Source organism: Castor canadensis, chromosome 11, assembly GCF_047511655.1.
Source record: "Castor canadensis chromosome 11, mCasCan1.hap1v2, whole genome shotgun sequence".
NCBI classification, from domain to species: Eukaryota; Metazoa; Chordata; class Mammalia; order Rodentia; family Castoridae; genus Castor; species Castor canadensis.
Window position 1 is genome coordinate 46207672 of NC_133396.1, and position 18189 is coordinate 46225860.

The window sequence follows — 18189 nt, forward strand, 5'->3', positions numbered from 1 at the left end:
CACAGACAAGAGTGTAGTTTGGGTCTTCAGGGAATGAGGCTGAGCTCTTGGATCATGAACCCCCACCTTGGTAGGACCCCCTGCCAGGCTCCTGACTGCTGCTGGAAGCCCATTTCCTTTCCAGCTCATTCTCTGCTCCTCTGCTTGTTCATTTGGCTCAAGTGCAGCTCTGATCACGTCATTCTTCCCCCTCCTCCTGAAGTCTTCAGTGGCTCCCTACTGCCTGCAGGATAAAGTCTAAATGCCTCCACATGGTGTCCAGAGCACTCTGTCCAGTCCCTGGCTGCAGCCCACTGATTTTTCACAGCATAAATCAAGTACATGGCTGGGAGTGCTAGCTCTACTCAGCCCTGACCTGCTATGGTTCTTCTCCCTGGCTCTCTCTGCCCACCCATCACCAGGGCACCTAATTAATCATTAGTGCTGTTGCTCTTAGAATGTTAGAAGCTCCAGGATGTTTGTCTTGTCTGCTGTATTTTTTAAATAAAAACGAAACAATTCCAACAGGTAATTTACTGACTGGGAGGATATTTACTGTGTCCGCAGCACTGTAGAGAACAGAGAGAGGGTTTTCTCACAGACTGGCCTCGTGAGAATCACAGTAATCCCAGGAAGCCAGAGGGGCCAGTGCAGTACTCTCAGATAAGTAAGGCTACCCAGGGGTACAAATGTTCTGGGGACAGCTGGGGGATGGGGGCAGCCTGCTGACTTTGGCCAAGGGGCCTGTGCTGACTTGGTTTTGAGAACCCTGGAGTGGCCATTCTTACCTTCAGTTACCCTAGGCCTCCCCACTCCTCACTCTGGTCTCTCTGGGGTGGCCATTTGCTGTCTGGCGCCCAGCTTCAGGCTGAATGGCTATGTGCTGTGTCCCTTCTGCCTCCCCTGTCCTTGTCCCCATAGTGGTCCTTCCTCCTCTTAGATTCTCCATCCTACCAGCTGCACCCCTAAGTTGCCTTCTGCCCAAGACCCCTCCCTCAAGCCTACTTCCTGCTCCTCTCTCTGTTGCTCACCACCAGACTTCTAGAAGCAGGGCAAAGCTGCACCTTTGCCTCTCATCCCTACTCTACTGCCACCTGGTCCCACCCCCAGCGCCTTCCTGGCCACTTCTGTCTGCCTCCCAGGGTGCTGCTTCCCCAGGGTTTGCACCTCTTGCTGTTTCCTTACTGTAGATCCTCAACATCTGTTGAGCACCTGCAGTATGTTGGGACCCAGACCAGGCTCTGGAGCTACCTCAGGGAGCAAGGCAGGTGAAGCCTGGGCCTCCCTATGTGTTTGTCCCCAGGGCAGTGAAATCAGTAGTAAACAGCACACGTACCAGTATGTGCAGCCCCTGAAGCCTCCCCACTCCCTGAATTCTGATGTTTTGCCAGCACCACCTGCTGCCCCTCCTCCTTCTCCTCCTGTGTCTGCTACCCTGACCTTTCTCTCAGTCCCTGGCCCTGTAACAACTGCAGCTGGACAGCCCTTCCATAGGGGCTCCAGAGGTAAACACAGGGCCTACCTTGTCCCCTTGTTCCTGAGCTCCCTCTCCTGCTGGCCAGGTCTTGGAACAGCTGTGGAGCCCTCTCTTTCTTTGCTTGCCTTCCATACCCATAGGGATCTAGAAATTCCATAGGTGTCTAAGAATGTCCCAGAAAAAGAGCTGCTGCTAAGAATATGGAAGGCAGATTGGCTGGAAGAATAGGTGGGTCCACATTCTTATCAAAGAATCTGAAACCTGGATCTGATCACATCCTTTCCTTCCTTAAACACCGCCCTAGGCCCAGGTATCTAAGGAATTCCAACCCTTGTAGTACCTTATACTTGTCACTCATCCCCTTCCCCCATCCCAGTTGTGTGCCCGGCACCTGCTAAATTCAGGATTAAATAATGAAAAATGTGGGCTGGGGATGTAGCTCAGTGATAGAGTGCTTGCCTAGACCCTGCGAGGCCTGGGGTTTGTCCCCAGCCCTCAAAGGAGCCATGGCCTCAAAGGGGCCATTCATGGAAGACACAATCAGTGTGACTCCATCTCTAGAGATGGTGGCGCACTGGGGGGCACAGTGGGGAACCCAAGGAAGAGGGCACTGAGGAGATGTTTGATCTGGTCCTGAGGATATTAGGATATTAGATGCTCGCCAAGCGTGAGGCACAGGCTGGGTGAAAGCCCGGAGACAGGAAGGTAGCTAGGAGTTTTGCCAGCAGACAGTAAAGTGTGTGTGGGCTGATGATATGGGCTTGGTCAAAAGTGAAGGGGAGACGAGGCTGGAGTAAAGTTAGGTGGGGACCAAGCAGGGAGATTCCTCGTGTGTGTGTGTGTGTGTGTGTCCACACACGTTTTTTGTCTTTCTCCATCAGTCTATGAGCTTCACTGTCCCTTCTAGCCAGTCCAGGGCTTGGTCACAGCAGGCATTTACAGAGTGGTGACTGAATGCTTTTGACATCATTGGCTCTCATCATTGCTAATGTTCCTGCCTATATTCTAGGGACAGGCTGGTGGAGGTTTAGCAGAGGCTCCTGCCTCACCCTCCCATAGAGATTGTAAGCCCTCCAAAAGCCAGCTGTGACTTCAAGGTCTTTGGGGTCAGGCCCTAAATATACAGGAAAAAGCCATCCAACAGGCTTTCTCTTCTTCACACATAGTCACTCAATACAGCACCAATCGGCCAGCAGTGAATCCCCAGTAGGGTATCTTCCAGTTCAATCCTGACGCTAGCTACCTGGAGCCAGCTTCAGACCCACTGGTAACACTTGTCACTTCAGATGCCAGTCACAAGTCCAGGCCTCCATAACTTCTGATTAACTATCCCTAAATTGGGGACCCTACTGCTCTGTTCTCAGGTTTGATTGATTTGCTGAGACAGCTCCTGGGAACTCAAGGAAACACTTAAATTTACTGGTTTATTATAAAAAATATTACAAAGCATCAGATGTAGAGATTTTTAGGATGAGAGGGCAGGGGAGGGATTGGAGCCTCTGGGTACACCACCTTCTGTGAGCATCCATGTATTCCACTATCCAGAAGCCTCCAGAACCCTGTTCTTTTGGGGTTTTATGGAGCCTTTATCATATAAACATGAAACATGATTGCTTACATCACTGACCACAGGCCATCAACTTAACCTTGGGAATGGAGGAGCTCTTTGGGTGGGGATGGTGTTGAAAGCCCCAACCCTCCCATCATGGCTTGGCCTTCCTGGTGACTAGCTCCATCCTGAACTATCTTAGAGATCACCAGCTGTATCATTAGCATAAAAAATTCTTATACTGGAGATTCCCAGGGATTTAGGAGCTGGGGACAAAGACCAAATATGTATGGCGGGCTCATAGACTGCTCAAATGTCCTGGAACTATAGAATTTTGAGCCTCAGATCTGCTTGGCCAGCCTGAGCTGCTTGTGTGGCCAAGGCTGACCACTGCTACTGTCCTCGCTCCATGGTGAGGCTTTGTGGTCACCCTCGTGGAGTGGGGCTGTGGATGCAGAATGCAGAGATGAAAAACAAAATGGCTGCCTCTTCTCTGACAGTGTCTCTGAGAACCAGCCTCCATTAACAGAGCCTGAGCCAGGTGACTTTCTGGCAGCAGGTGTTTCTTGATGAGAAACTGTCTGTGGGAGGCCCAACCCAAAGCTTCTGGAAAGCACAAAGTTGGTTATGCAACCAGGGCCTGGCTGGGGGAGGCAGATCTGGCTTTGTCTGGAGCTCCCTGTGTTCCTGGTGTGGCCAGTGACTATCAGGAAAGAGGCTGCTGTTTCTCTTCAGGGGTAAGCTCCACCCACCTGCTTTCTCTCTGGTTACTGAGCCCATAGACAGTCTTCTCAACAAGCATGCAGGTTCTGGAGTGCAGGCGAGAGGAAGGATGAGGAGTGAAGTTCTGCCTTCCACTGTCTAACCTACGTGATCCCTGACAAATTCTCTGAGCTACCTGTACTTCAGTTCCATTCTTGCTGAAAACATGACCCATGTTGAGCACTCCCACTGGCTCCAACACAAAGCTCTTGCTTTTTGTGTTTTTTGATGCTTTTTTTTTTTTTTCAGGGCTGGGGAAGGAACCCAGGACCTCATGCATGCTAGGCAAGTGCTCTACCACTGAACCACACCCCAGCCCAAGCTCTTTCTTTTATATTATGGACCAGGGTACCAGTCCTGGCTTTGCCACCTCCTCTGTACATGACCTTGACTAAGCACCCCTGCATCTCTGGGCCTTTGATTCTTCATCATGACCTTCAGATCATCAAGTCTCCCTCCCAGAGCCATTGTGAAAGTCAACAAGATTAAATGTGATAATGATAATGTGTATTGAGCACTGAGCATGATGCCAGGCATGGAATAACTGCTCAGTAAATGGTAGCTATTGTCTTTATCAGGAGTTGTATCTCTAAGTAACCACGAGGCAAGGAGCCTCCACCACCTGGGTCTTCCCCTGCCCTGACTGCCTCCCAGCCTGGAGGCGATTTGATTCAGAAAAGGGAGGGAGACTGTTCCAAAGCTTCCAGCTGCTGTGGGACAGTGGTGGACCTGACCCAAGTCTCAGTCCTCCAGTGATTCAGATGGAACCATGTAGACCTGTGGCCCAGAATCTGGGGAGCAGGCCAGACTCAGCTGTGGCTCAGACGCCTCATGGGAACAAGAGCTACCCACACTGTGTTCTTGCCTACTCCCCAACTGCACACTCCTAGGCCTGATCAAACACCTTCCAGGAACCCAGGCTACAAGCTGGGGTGCAGAGCAAGGGGCAGCTTCTTTCTGGGCTGGGAGGAGCTGATGAAGACTCCAAGAAGGATCTGGCGTAACCAGGCAGGTTGGCAGGCCCTGGACTGCAAACCAGGTATGGGAGGCCTTGGGAGGGCTGTGTTGGAGAACCAAGGATGAAATTGTCCTCAGGAGTGGTGAGCATGTATGCACATTGGCTTCCGTTCCTCACTTACCCCTGGGGAGAATCAGTGCCATTGAGTGATCCTACACAAGGTCCCATGAGACACAAACTTGTTCCTGCCAATGTTTTTTGTTTTGGCAGTGCTGGTAATTGAATTCAGGGTCCCATACTTGCCAGGCAAGCACTCTACCATTTGAGCCATATCCCCATGTCCTTTTGCTTTTCCTTTTTTTTTTTTCCAGATAGGGTCTTGCGCTTTTGCCCTGGGTTGGTCTCAGGCTGCAGTCTTCCTACCTCCACTTCCCAATTGCTGGGATAACATGCATGCACCACCACACCTGGCCCCTCTGATATTTGAAGAGGACAATTCTGGAGACCTCCATGTGGCCCCCTGACCAGGAGCTGCCAGGCTCCTTCTCCTGAGGACTCTGGAGCAGTGGCATTGATCTCTTCAAAACCCAGGCTCCTGCTCATAAATACAGGAACCCTCCACTTTCATTTTCCATGCTACTTGAAATTTCAAAATAATACCATATTTGAAAAAGGTAAACATAATGTTGATTGCATTTTTCCACTGCATGTGCCTTGCCCTCGGGCTTCAGAGGTTCTGACACCCTCCAGAGGAAACCAACCCCACACAGTGTCATAGACCGGCAGCCATGGCCAGGGCCTTGGTGGAAACAAGCATGTGGAGACTCACCAGGCTCTGGGCGTACAGAGGACCCTTACCTAAGGCATCTGTCCCAGCCCTCTGGAGATGGCTCCCTGCTGCCATTCACCTTCATGTGTGTAATTCCCCTCTGCCCGTGCACCCTTTGTCCTCTGCTTTGTCCATTCAGACCAGCATTTGTGTTTCTCCCCTGGGGGTGTGCCATTGGTACTTTGTGTGTGTGTGGGGGGGGGGACTGGTGTTTGAATCCAGGACTTCATGCTGTGCTTAGGAGAGCACTTCAGGTGCTCAACCACTTGAGCCACACCTCCAGCCCTGCATGTGCTCTCTCTCTCTCTCTCTTTTCCTCTCCCTTCCCCTCTTTCTCTTTCCCTGTCTCCTTCCTTTTTTTTTTTTTTTTTGAGGCAGGATCTTGCTTGCTGTATAGCCCGGGCTGCCCTCTGTCTCAAGATCCTCCTGAGGAGTACTGGGATTACAGGTGCACACCATCACTCTTGAATCATGGGCACTTAACACCTCACACTGGGTATACGCTTGATACCTGCTGTGTCTTCCACAAAAGCCTATCAAATGAATTAGTACCTTGAGACCAAGTGCCATGTGTCATGCTTCTCACTGATTAATTGATCAATTGATTGATTGAATTTGGCTTTTGAGACAGAGTCTTGCAATGTAGCCCAGGCTGGCCTTGAATTCAAGATCCTCCTGCCTCAGCCTTCCCAGTGTTGGGATTACAGGTGTGAACCACCACACCTGGCTCAGGTTCTTATTGAAACCCTCACTCCCTACACTGTGTTCCAGACACACACACATAATCAATCTCTCTCTCTCTCTCTCTCTCTCTCTCTCTCTCTCTCTCTCTCTCTCTCTCTCTCTCTCTCTCTCTCTCTCTCTCTCTCTCTGTCTCACCATACCCCTTGGCTGGACGGAGACGGCTCACACACCTTCATTTCCCTGGCCCACTGGAAACAAGGCAGAAACCCCAAATGCAGTTTCCCAGTCCTGGGGTGGGGAGGGGATATAAAAGTACATCTGCACCAGAAAGAGTTAACAAAATGGGGTGCTGGGGTACTGTCCTCCCTGCCTACCCTGTCCCTAGCCAGGGGCTCATCTTGTCTCAGTACCCTGATTTCCCTATCAGACACACACGCAGCAAGACACAGGCCCAGAAATGATCCAAAGCTACATCGAGTCATGATTTCTTATTATGCGCTCTGTGAATGTTACTCATCAGAAGCTCAGGCTGTTGCCTTTTTTAACCCTCCCCAGCAGTCAGGATGCCTTGTGATGACTGAGTGGCAGGTGGAGGAGGCGTGGCTTGGAAGCTAGTCCTGCAATCAGTGGAACGTGATGGTACTTCCTTTCAACTGGAGAGGCAGCTGGGTCTGGGGGCTAGCCTGGGCCTGGGACTTGCAGGTGGTCCCGGCAGTGCCAGTGGCTCCTCTGATGGAGGGGAAGGGCCTGCTCAGTGAGGCAGCTCGGCCTTTTGGAAGCCTGAGTGAGGAGAGGAAGCCCAGCCCACCTGGCCCATTTACCTGGCTACCAGCATTGAGCCGGGAAAAGTCTGGAGGTGCCCAGGCAGGGTATCAGGTGGAGGCACGAAGATACCATCTTCCTTTTTGCAGTGCTTTTCCATTCGCCTCCTGGCTTTGTCTCAGGCCAAGCAGTTGGTGACTGGCATTCTTAAGGCTGTGCCTCTGTAGGCACTGTTCATGACAGCATTTGTGGCCCTCTAGGGAAAGTTCCATTGTACTCTCCATGGACAAGGTCCTTGCTGGCTGCCGGGCTTTGTCCTAATGAATGGGAGGGAAGAGGGGCCAGGCTGTGCCCTCACCACTTGAGGCTAGACATTGTTTGTACTTCTGGAGGTGGGGCATAGGGAGCCAGCCCTGCCTTAACTTGAGGCAGGGAAGGTAAACTTGGATCCACACTGGAGGAAGAGGGATTGAAACAGTGTCCTGCATGGTAGCCAGATCTGGCTGGGCCAGTCGGGACCTCTGTCTGAGGCTTGGACAGAACAGGGTTCACATTCCAGCTCCCCATAGTCAGGTTACTTAACTGTAAGCCTCAGATCGCTCTCTTAGAAAATGGGCAGTAATACCTACCCTGTAGGGTAGTTGTGAAAATTGAGATTCTACATAAAACAGCCAGCTCGGCACCTGGCATAGTAGAAGCACACAATAAAGTGTATAAATGTTTGGACTGAGGACATGGCTCAAGTGGTAGAGCACCTGCCTAACAAGTCCAAGGCCTTGAGTTCAAATGCCAGTACCACCAAAAAATTATAATGTAGACATCAGTACCTGAACTGATTTAAAGCTCTTTGGCAGCAGGGCCTGGCTCCCAATACTGAGTCTATGGAAACAGCCCCTCTGTGCAGCAGGGCTCATGGTACAGCTGCAGACCATGTTCTTGGGGGTTGATCAGGGCTGAGCCTGTGATGGAAGGGCTCAGTGACCCAGTGACTGTCCCTCCCCCTCTCCCGGAGGGTTGGAGTGCACAGACCTAACTGTCTTCATTTGAGCCACAGTCAGCTGATCAGTCTTGTTTCTTGACTGTCTGTGCCTATGCTGTCAGCTTAATAAGTCCATTCTGACCTGCAAAAGTGTAGAGCTGGAAAAAAAAATGAAAGAAAGAGAAAAATGAACTTGGGGTAATTGCCTAAAGCATTTAGCATAGGCTTCTTTTCATTGGAATTCTACTAATCTATTTAAAATACACTCATTTTTGCAGTACTGGGGCCTTGTACTTAAGCTACACCCCCCTCCAGCCCTTTTTTTTTTTTTTTCCCTTTGTTTTCTTCCGAAGGAAACCATTCAGATTGCACCCTCTCCCTCTTACTCCCCTGAAACAGAGTAAGAATTTAAATTTTGTTTCTGAGATAGGGTCTCATTAACTTTTCCTGGGCTGGCCTTGAACTCGAGATCCTCTTGCCTCTACCTTCCCAGTAGCTGGATTAACAGGCACGTGCCACCAGGCCCAATCTAAAATAGATTTTGACTTAGCATAATTTGACTTACATTTTGGCTGCTCTCCTCCTAGATAGTTTTCTGTATAGATAGACCTCTAAATCCATCAGGCGCACATGCATATTTACATGGTAGAGCATCGTAGTACGCCTGCTGTTTATAACAAGCTTTTAAACTTATCTTATTGTGTATATTGCTCCATTTCGTTATCTATACAGCACTGTCAGTATTTTTGTCACTTTTTCTATTTACATCGTCATCATTTTTATTGCTGGGCTAGCTTTCCCTGATACATTTTTTTTTCTTTTTGCAGATTTGGTTTCTAGTATCAGGAACACAGTATGTGGTATGAAACACACACTCGGAGGCCCACTCTTCACATCACCTTGTGCGTTTATACGCACCAAATGTTTTTAAATGGACCATCTTAAGCAGGACACAGTGGCACACTTATAATCCCAGCTACTCTAGAGGCTGAGGTGGGAGGATCTCTTGAGTCCAGGAGTTTGAGGACCAGCAAGACCCCATCTCTAAATAAATAAGCTTTTTAAAAATCTTCAGCTATGCCTCACTTCTCTGGAATCCCCATCCCCCACCCTCCCCTTCCCAGAAATATTCATTTCTCCAGCATAGTAGACTTTGGGGGGCTTCCTGGTATACTGAATGCAATTTCTTTTTTTTCGGTTGACGGACCACCGTGAACACAACTTTGTGTAAATAGTAACACTGGGAAGTCCTCAGGGCGCATGGAGGCATGTGCAGCCCTTTGCCAGCCAGCTGTCCTGTGAGATGCTGGTGCCTGCTCCAAAGCAGTTTCCTTCCCTTCTCCTCTATCAGCACCAAACCGGGCCCCCCACCCTTGGTGGCAGCTTGCTGAGAGTCTGCATGTAATAAGCCAGGGGCTTCCAGTGGGGACTTTGGGGCCCACCTGGGCAGAGAGTCCCTAAGCTTTGGAATTCCTGGCCTCCAGGGTCTTTTTGTTTTGCTTTCTAACTCTTGTCTGTGGTCTGGGAAGGGGAAGGTGGGGGATGGGGATTCCAGGGAGATGAGGCGTAACTGAAATGGCCTGGGTTAGGAGCAAGCAGGTCATACCGGTGGCTTGCAGGATGCAGGACCCCTGGAGCAGTCAAGTGAGGGTGGGGCAAACATTCCTGTTTCCACCCTTTGCAAAAGACCCTCAGTGTCATTTCCTCTGAGGGCTGCCTGGCTGGGTTCATGCTTCCCTCCCTGAGAGTAGGGCCCATCTGGGCAGCAGTCCCACCTCCCACAGACACTCCCATGTGTGGCTCTCCCCTGTCTGACCTCCATCACCCCACTGGTCAGCACCACTTGGTGTGGTCAGGAGCAGACTCTGCCCCACACTGCAAGGGAGTTGCCATGAACTCAGTCTGTCTCCCTAGCAGACTGGCAGATTCCAGAAGGGACCACATCTCACCTTCTCGATCATAGTACTAAAAGGAGATTCCATTTGCTCATTCACTTACTCTGCAAATAGCCATTGTGCCAGGCACTGGGAACAGGAGGAAGGTGAACAGAAATAGAAATGGCCTCTGCCCTGCCAGACTGCAAGACAGCCCAGTGGAGGCAGTGACAGTAGTTCCCTTGTACATAGATAAAGGCAAAACCACAACCTTGACAATGGAAGTAAAGAGGTAATAATCTATAATGGAAGTTCCGACTGGGTAAGAAGTCAGGGAAGGTTGCCTTGAAGAAGTGTTGCTTTCTAAGCTGAAGTCTAGAGGGTGCATAGGTTAATTAGGTGACCCATGTGGTCAGATGCATCCCAGCCAGAGGTTGCAACACACACAAACTCTGTGGAAGAGGCAGAGCAAGGATCAGGGACTGAAGGAAGGCCAACTTGGCTGGAGCACAGAGTGGAGAGGAAGATGGCGGAGCCCGAGAAAGGTATGAGCAGAGACTGGCGAGAAGGTAGGGTCCAGCCTGGACTTGCAGCACACACTGTGAGAAAGGGAGTAGTTTTCATACAGCTGCAGTGGGAGGACTGAAGGCTTTTAGATTGGCAGGGGTGGGAGAAAGGCATGAGTAAGTTGGCATCTTGAAGAGATCATTCAGGCTGCATATTGGTAACCTGTTGGAAGCCGGCCAACCTGGGACACCTGCTGGGGCCCACGTTGCAGGCCAGGAACAGGGTGGCAGTGTGGATCAGGGAGGGGTGGAGGGGAGTTGCCAGGTTTGAGAGTTACTTGGAGCTCTTAGAGATGGATCGTGTGGGTGGGGGTGCGGGAGAGTGGGAATGAGGGGGAATAGCTGGCTTGGGACTGTACACCTGGTGTCCTTTGAGAGAGACATGCTGACAAAAGGCTTTACCAGGTGTGGCACTAAGCACTTTCACGAATCTCCTCCCTTATCCTCTTAACTATGGCATAGGCTCCCTGTGGTAACTGATGGACAGATGAGGAAAGGAGGCTCCTGGGAAGGTGCCAAGTTCAAGGTTGCCTCTAAATGGCACGCTAGGCTCCACCCTGCCTGAAGCATGTGTCCTGTGGTAGCCCCTTCCTTGTACTCTCCAGGCTGCGACATACCTTTGCAAAGGGATGAATGGAAGAATTGAGACAAGAGTGACAAAACTTCGGCTCTGAGTCCAGCCCAGAAGCAAGGTGTGGTTCAGGTAGTGCTCAGATATGATTCCAGGCTGCAGGAGGTAGCAGGAAGGCCCTTGTCCAGGGCAGTCCTGCTCACAGGAAGCCCAACCTGCAGCCAGCAGGTGACTACAGGCTGGGTCCCACGTTCTCCCCAAGAGTGAGGGGATGGTTGGTTGTGTGAGGTGGAGAGGCTGGCTCACCCTCTCCTAAGCACACTTTTTAAACTATCAGCTGCTTAATTTTCTGCATGGGAAGCTGAAAACAAAGATGAAGTCCATGAGGAGAAAGGCGCATTATTCTCTCATTGATCTGAGATTTAATAGAGCAGCAGTTGTGTGTTATTTGAGCTGGAGCGTGTTTTTTTTGTGGGCCTTGCCTCTTAGGAGCCTTCATGTCCCTCTGCCAGCCACGCACATGAAGATGACTGAGATATGGCAGGGCCTGGCTGTGGCTTCCTACAATGATGGCTGTAGCCTGATTATCTACGCACACCCAGGGGTGGGTGTGCTCTGCCACGCCATCTTCCTGACCCCTGACAGCACCCCGAAAAGCAAGGGGTGGAGGGAACATTTGACAGAAACCGCGCTGCTGCCCTTTCTGCCTAAGGTCACACAGCCCTTACTGGAACCTGGAGACCAGCAGCACTGGGCTAGGTGGGTTCCCCACCCCAGCACAGACAGGCCATCTGTCCCTCTTCGCACCCTAGACTGGAGATGATCAACAGCCTTGAACCTCACCTTTAGAAGGGGAGACTGGTCCATGTTGCTCCTGTCCCCAGGCTGGCAGCTCTGTGTCTCTGGGTCTGGGTTGGAGGATAGGACAGTCGTCTTGTTGTAGGTGCAGTACTGAGGACTGAACCCAGAGCACTGCACATGCTAGGCAAGCTCTCTGTCACTACAGCTATGCTCCAACCCTTGTTTGTTTTTGTTTTTAAGACTGGGTCTCCCCACTACCTTTGCCCCACTGGCCTTGAACTCATGCTTCCATCTCCTGTGTAGTTGGGATTATAGGGATGTACCACCACACCCAGCTTTTTGTGAATTCTTTCCTCATTTTGTTCCTTGCCCCCAAACGTGTAGATATTTATTCTCTTAGATGGTATTACTCAAGGGTGTTTGTATGCTCATCCTTCAAAACCATGCTGCCCAGCACCCCTTAGCCTTGGCAGGGTGACCTCCAAGTGAGCTATAGTGAGGCTGGGGCCCTGCCCTAGTCATCTGCATCTTCTAGCCCAGGCCTGTGCTCCGCATGGTGCCCCACAGGCAGTGATCACCTGGATGAGCAAATGGGAAGGCTTGGAAGCATCGGATGGGCGGTAGAGATGGGATAGGCAGATGCAGGTTAGCCTGGGAGCACACACATCTGATGAGAGCATCGTGGGAGCCTTAGAAATAAGCTGTGGAGGCCAACTGTGAGCGCTGTGTGAGGAGGCTGAAGTCTGGGCTCTGTAGCCTGTGGGACATAATGAAAATGTCATTTCTGTGCTATCCCAGCCTAGCCACCAATTGAAAAACTGAAATGAACTCAGTGAGTCTAAGAAATTGCTTTATTTGATTGAATTGTTGTCGTTGTTATTATTTTGAGGTGCTGGGGATTGAACCCAGGGCCTCACGCATGCTAAGCAAGTGCTCTACCACTGAGCTGTGCCCCTAGCCCCTGATTGTCACTTTAAATTACCACTTGTGACTGGTGCCTACTGTGCTAGCCAGTGCAGGTGTGGAGGTTAATCATGAAGGTTTTAGATCGGGGTGTGACACTAATGGTGACAACAACTGGCATTTATTGAGTGATTTCTATGTGCAGGTAGCCTTTATTGTATATCTCAGTTAATCCTCAAAGCAACTTTAGAGGATAAATATTATCCCATTTTATAGACAAGACTAGCCAGCTGAAGCTTAGAGGGGTTTGGGGTAGCATACCCAAGGGCCCACCTAGGCCTGGCCTCAATCAAACCCTGTGCCCCAGCACCAAGCCACCCCACCTGTGCAGGAGCTGAGAGCAGAACTTAGGAACATGAGGGTGATGACAGAGGGCAGGATGGCAGGGGCCGGAGTGGTCAGGAGGACAGTGCACAAAGTGAGAGAGAAAGGTGCCCTGAGCTGTGGCTTCAGGCCTCCAGGCTGTGAGAAAGAAGTTTCTGTCCTCTCAGCCACCCAGTCAGGCTATTTTTATTACAGCAGGTGGAGGTGATCCAGAGAGGGACCAAGGCTGCCCAGTCCCGTCCCCTTGGCTGGCATGAAGGGGAAAATGGCTGTCAGGCTGTGGGAAGGCCTGCTGGTGTCTTGAGGCCTGAGGTCGATTGGCCTAGATTTCCTGTGTGTGGCTAGAAACCTTTCTCTTCCCTTCTTGAGAGGGCTCAGGGCAGAGTCAGACTCTGGCCAAGGAGTGTGTGAGGGTGTGCCAGCTGCACCCCAAATCCCAGTAAGGCCTTGTCATCCCGTGTCGCCTTCTTTGCCCAGTCATTTGAGTCTTGAGTCATTCTCCCAGGGGCCTGCCTGAGCAGAACCAGCTCCGAGCAGAATCACTTCACAACTTGTGTGGGGTGGGGAGGGGGGGAGGGTGCAGTCTCTCTCCTGAGCTCTTGCAGAAGACCTTGTTTTGTCCCTATCTAGCTGTGTGACATTGGAGCCTCCATTTCTCCATCTGTTTATGGGGATCCTAACACCTACCTCCTTCATTTTCTGTGGCCACAACTGCTGGGCCTGGCACACACAGTGACTCAATAGATGGTATCCACTGATGTTTCATTCCTTCATGAGATTGATTTTCCACAGTCTCATTTAATGGCATTGGGAGGGCAGAGCACTCTGTGTTTTAGGGTGAGCTGTTAGCAAACTTCGTAAGTATGTGAATAATGCAGCAGGAAAAGCTGGCCTCTCTGAGGGCCTCACCCACCTTCGCACATGCCACAGAACGTAGTGGGAAAAAGCAGGGAAGACAAAGCCAGCTGGCTTCAGCACCACCTTCCTCTCCCCTTTTCCTGTTGTTGTGAGGCCCACCTTGCTGCCAATGTCTGGTCCTCCCCAGAGGGGGCAGGATGGGGGTGAGAGGTGGGAGCGATAAGGGGAAGGGTAGGATGACAGCTTAGAGGGATGTAGACTACTGGTCCTTGGGGAGGGTCACCCTCAGCTTTTGGCAAAGATCCTAAACCCAGGACCGACACTAAGGTGACCACCCCACCTTTTAGGGACTGTGAGCACTAAGAAGGCCAGCTTGATTGCAGTGGATGGTGACCCCAGATGTGCTCAACCACCAAAGACCTCAACACGAGGACCTTCCAGGGAGCAGGCAGGAGGTCCCTATGGTGACCCAAGAGGGACTTCCCTGCCAGTCCAGAGGACCAGGAGCTTGGGGCAGATCTCGGTTATTTGGAGAAACAGGGAAGTGACATTTCTCACACCTGAACTCGGATGGTGGCCAATCCATGCCCCCACAAATGTGTCATAGCTTCCCTCCTGTGTGTTCCCTCCCCTCCTATACAGCCCAGCTCAGCCACCCAATCAGGATAGTGACACATGCTTTGGGAAGCCAAGTTGGTGACATTTCCCTCTCTTCGGAGAGGTGCGCTCCTTGCTCAGTTGGCAGCCTACAGAAAAAGCCAAGCAACAGATTCAGCCTTCCCTCTGCAGGAAGCTGGAGAGCACCCCACCCCCACAGGGACTCAAGGTGATGAGTCCCCTCCCTCCAGGAGCTTCCATCCTTGTACCCTGAACCAGTCTGAGCCCCCAGCCCACCTCCACCTCCCCGTGTGTTTATCCTGGTTTCTCACCACTGCTTGTTGCTGTGCCTCTAAAGGAAGCAAATTATGTGTTTGGAAGTTAGGAGCTTAAACAACTCTGTGGAGGTAAAACAGTCTACATTCTGGCTGCCTGTGTGTCCAGAAGAAACGATAGAATAGCTCCAGAGTCAGCTGGGAGCCTGGTCCTCACTTGCCCCTTGATCTTGGGTAAATTCTCAAACTCTTCCACGCTCCAATTTCCCTATAAAATGGACCCCACACTAGCACAATGGAGATCCTGAGATCATTAAGCAAAGGGACTTGGCACAGAATTGGTGCTCAAGCTGTCACTGGTATTGTAGTCCCCCTAACCCATTGGGCATGGGTATATGTTGTGTGATTGTACACGGATGTGTGCTTTCTCTGCTGGAGGGCAGTACTTCCTGCCCGTATTTCCACGTAGGCCACATCACCTTCAGTCGTGTTTTTTCTGCATCTTCCCTGGTACTGGGCATTTGGGTTGTTTCCAGTTTTTTTGCAGCTGTGAAGATTGGCAAGCTTGCTTTTTTTTTTTTAATGTGGTCTTAAAAGGACAGAATTATGGAAGGTGGATCTATAACATGGAAATCTGTGGCTGGGGTACACCTGCTGTGCCCCAAAGCCAGCCAATGATTTCTAGATTATCTGTGCCTGTTGGGGGAATCTGCCCTTGAAGCCTGAAGGAAAAGCCATCCCCTCAGAAGATGCTGAAGTGTCCCTTGGTCACTACTGTCCCTGTCCACCAGCTGAGGAGGAAGCAGCTAAAGTATTGACACACCTGTGCCCTCTCTCTTGTAGAAAGTCTGCACCAAATGTGGGATCGAGGTCTCCCCTGGCCAGAAGCGGCCCCTGTGGCTATGTAAGATCTGCAGTGAGCAAAGAGAGGTAGGGGCCCAGGTGGGGAGGGGTGGGCTGGGGTGGGCAGGAGGCACACTCACATATGGGGGATACACAGCTGGACACTGGCAGGGGTTCTCTGGAGGTCAAGGAGGGACTATCCAGGGATGTCCAGGGGAGAAGAGTGGGGAAGGACACTCTACTGGCTTACCCATCTCCCCCATGCAGAGGTGACAGTGGGCCCTGTTCTGTGCCTGCCTGTGGGGTCCATAGTTTTGATGGGAAGCCCTTCCCTGTGAGTGAGTGTGTGTGTGTGTGGCACTCGGGGGGCTGTTACTATAGTGATAGTGGTTCCTACCCTGGATCAAACCGAAGTGCTTGGCAGTGTGCTCTGTTCCTTCCATCTATTCATTCGCCTTCTTCCTCCACACCCCATGGTGGGGAAACAGACTCAGAGGCTAAGTGATTTGTAGACACCAAGCCATTGGGGGATGGAGGGTGCTGGAAACTAAGTGCTACCATAGCCTGTTGTGATGCTACCACCCCCAAACTCCCTCCTGGTTCTAGGGCTTTGTCACTCCAGGTTGGCCCCATTTGAGGGGGAGGAAATCAAGGGTCAGTGAGGACCCTGAGGCAGTAGCAGATGGGTGAGATAGTGCCTAGACTGTGTCTCCTAATGCCAAGTCCAGGGCCTCCTCACTGCCCCAAGATTGGAATGGAGTCAAACAGCAGGCCAAGGCAGGTGACTTGTAGGGAGGCCGTGGGGACGCAGAGTGGGGAAAAAAAGAGCTCCACAAGCACAGAGAGCTGTGCCTGCTCTCCATATATCTGTCTGTTTTTATTTATTTTGCTGGGCATTTGGCACATGCTTTTCACATAAGGATCTATACAATGTTTTCAGTTCTAGAAAAACTCAGCTTTAATGTCTTTGAGTATTTCTGTTCTGCCATCCATCTCTCTTCTTCTGGAAATTGTACATTTATTTAAAACTTCTCAATCCACCTTGCATAGCTCCCAGCTGCTCTCCTTTCTGAGTGGTGTTTCAGTAACCTCCACCAGGGTGCTGGGTTCCCTGGGGCACAGCCAGGTGTCCTGGGCTCATGGCGAGCTGCTCGTCCACAGTGATGATAGGATTATTCCCGAAGGCTGGGAGCCTGGCTCTGCCCTGCTGTGTGGGCAGCTGCCTGCTTTCCTCTGAACCCACTTTCTCATAAGCTCTCCTGTGCTGGGGCCAGTCCCTGCTATTTTCAGACTCCTTCCCCAGGTGGCAAAACCCCCTCACTAGCCCCATTTTTAGTGACTTGGCTCTGGTTCCCTTATCTCCTGTGGGACACTGTAAGTCTCCATATCCAGTTAGACCAGTCTCCCTGCTGCTGCCAACTGCTTCTGAGCCCAGAGCATCACAGGCAGTACGTTTAATCCCTCAAAATAGTAAGTAGGCAGGTGTAGTGGCACATGCCTGTAGTCCCAAGCCCCAAGCACTTGGGATAGTGGGAGCAGTGCCTGAGTCAGGGCAAGAGGGTCATGAGTTCAAGGCTAGCCTGGGATACATAGAGGAGACCCTGTCTCCAAAAAAAAAAAAACCAAATACTTTGAGTTTCTGACCCACTGATCTGTATCTATATCTCTATATATCTCTATATAGATATATATCAGTTTTTTAACACAAATAAGTTTACTTGTTCTTTTCTCTTTTTTTTTTTTGGCAGTACTGGGATTTGAACTCAGGGTCTCATGCTTACTAGGCAAGCACTCTACTACTTGAGCCACTCCACCAGCTGCCCTTTTTTGTGTTGGGTATTTTCGAAATAGGGTCTTGAGAACTATTTGTCCAGAGTTAGCTTTGAACTGTGATCCTCCTGAGTAACTAGGATTACAGGCGTGAGCCACCAGTGCCTGGCTACCTCTTCTTATTTTTAAAATATTTCCACCTGTCATTTCTGTGTCTTCAGAAGAAAGAAGGCAGGGCCTCAAAGCGTGAACTAGCATTCAGTCCTACCTGGAGGTCCCTCATTCCTCATCCAAATGGCAATGGTAATGTCCCCTTCACAAAGCTGCTGTGGAAATTCCATAAGTTCAATAAAATGTACAAAGCATCATAGCATTCCATAAATATTAGAGGTTTCCCTTCCTCCCGCCAGAGTTCCATCTTTGAACTGAGGTCCTTTCTGTCCTCAGGGGATTCCTTCCAACATTCAGATGTTCAATATCCTAAGGGGGGAATTCCTCAGGAGACACCTGAGCCAGATGACATGATGGGCACAGGGAGGTTAGAGGTCAAGGAAAGAAAAGTGGAGGGAATAAAAGGCAGATTCCATCAACCTAAGCACTGCTGGGAGGCCGCTGCCCTGTCCACCCCATCACGAGTTCCCTTCCTACTACTTAATAGTCCTGACCTCCCACATAGGAGGGCCTCCACCAGCTCGTTCTAATCTCCAGAGGGCCCCTGGGCCCAGAAAAGTCTGAAATAGCTTCGGATGAATTTTCTTATCTTTCCTA

The 18189-nt window shown here is 50.8% G+C and overlaps 1 protein-coding gene across 4 annotated transcripts in view; it reads left to right on the top strand.

Annotated features, from left to right (window-relative positions):
• Rph3al (rabphilin 3A like (without C2 domains)) overlaps positions 1 to 18189 on the top strand; it is a 125903-nt gene that overhangs the window by 62896 nt on the left and 44818 nt on the right. For 3 of the 4 annotated variants that reach the window (XM_020157899.2, XM_074046560.1, XM_074046559.1), the window contains exon 5: positions 15652 to 15738. The exons of the other annotated variant lie outside the window; for it this stretch is intronic. In XM_020157899.2, the coding sequence (XP_020013488.1) occupies positions 15652 to 15738 (87 nt within the window). The remainder of the gene's footprint in view (positions 1 to 15651; positions 15739 to 18189) is intronic. 4 annotated transcript variants of the gene reach the window in all.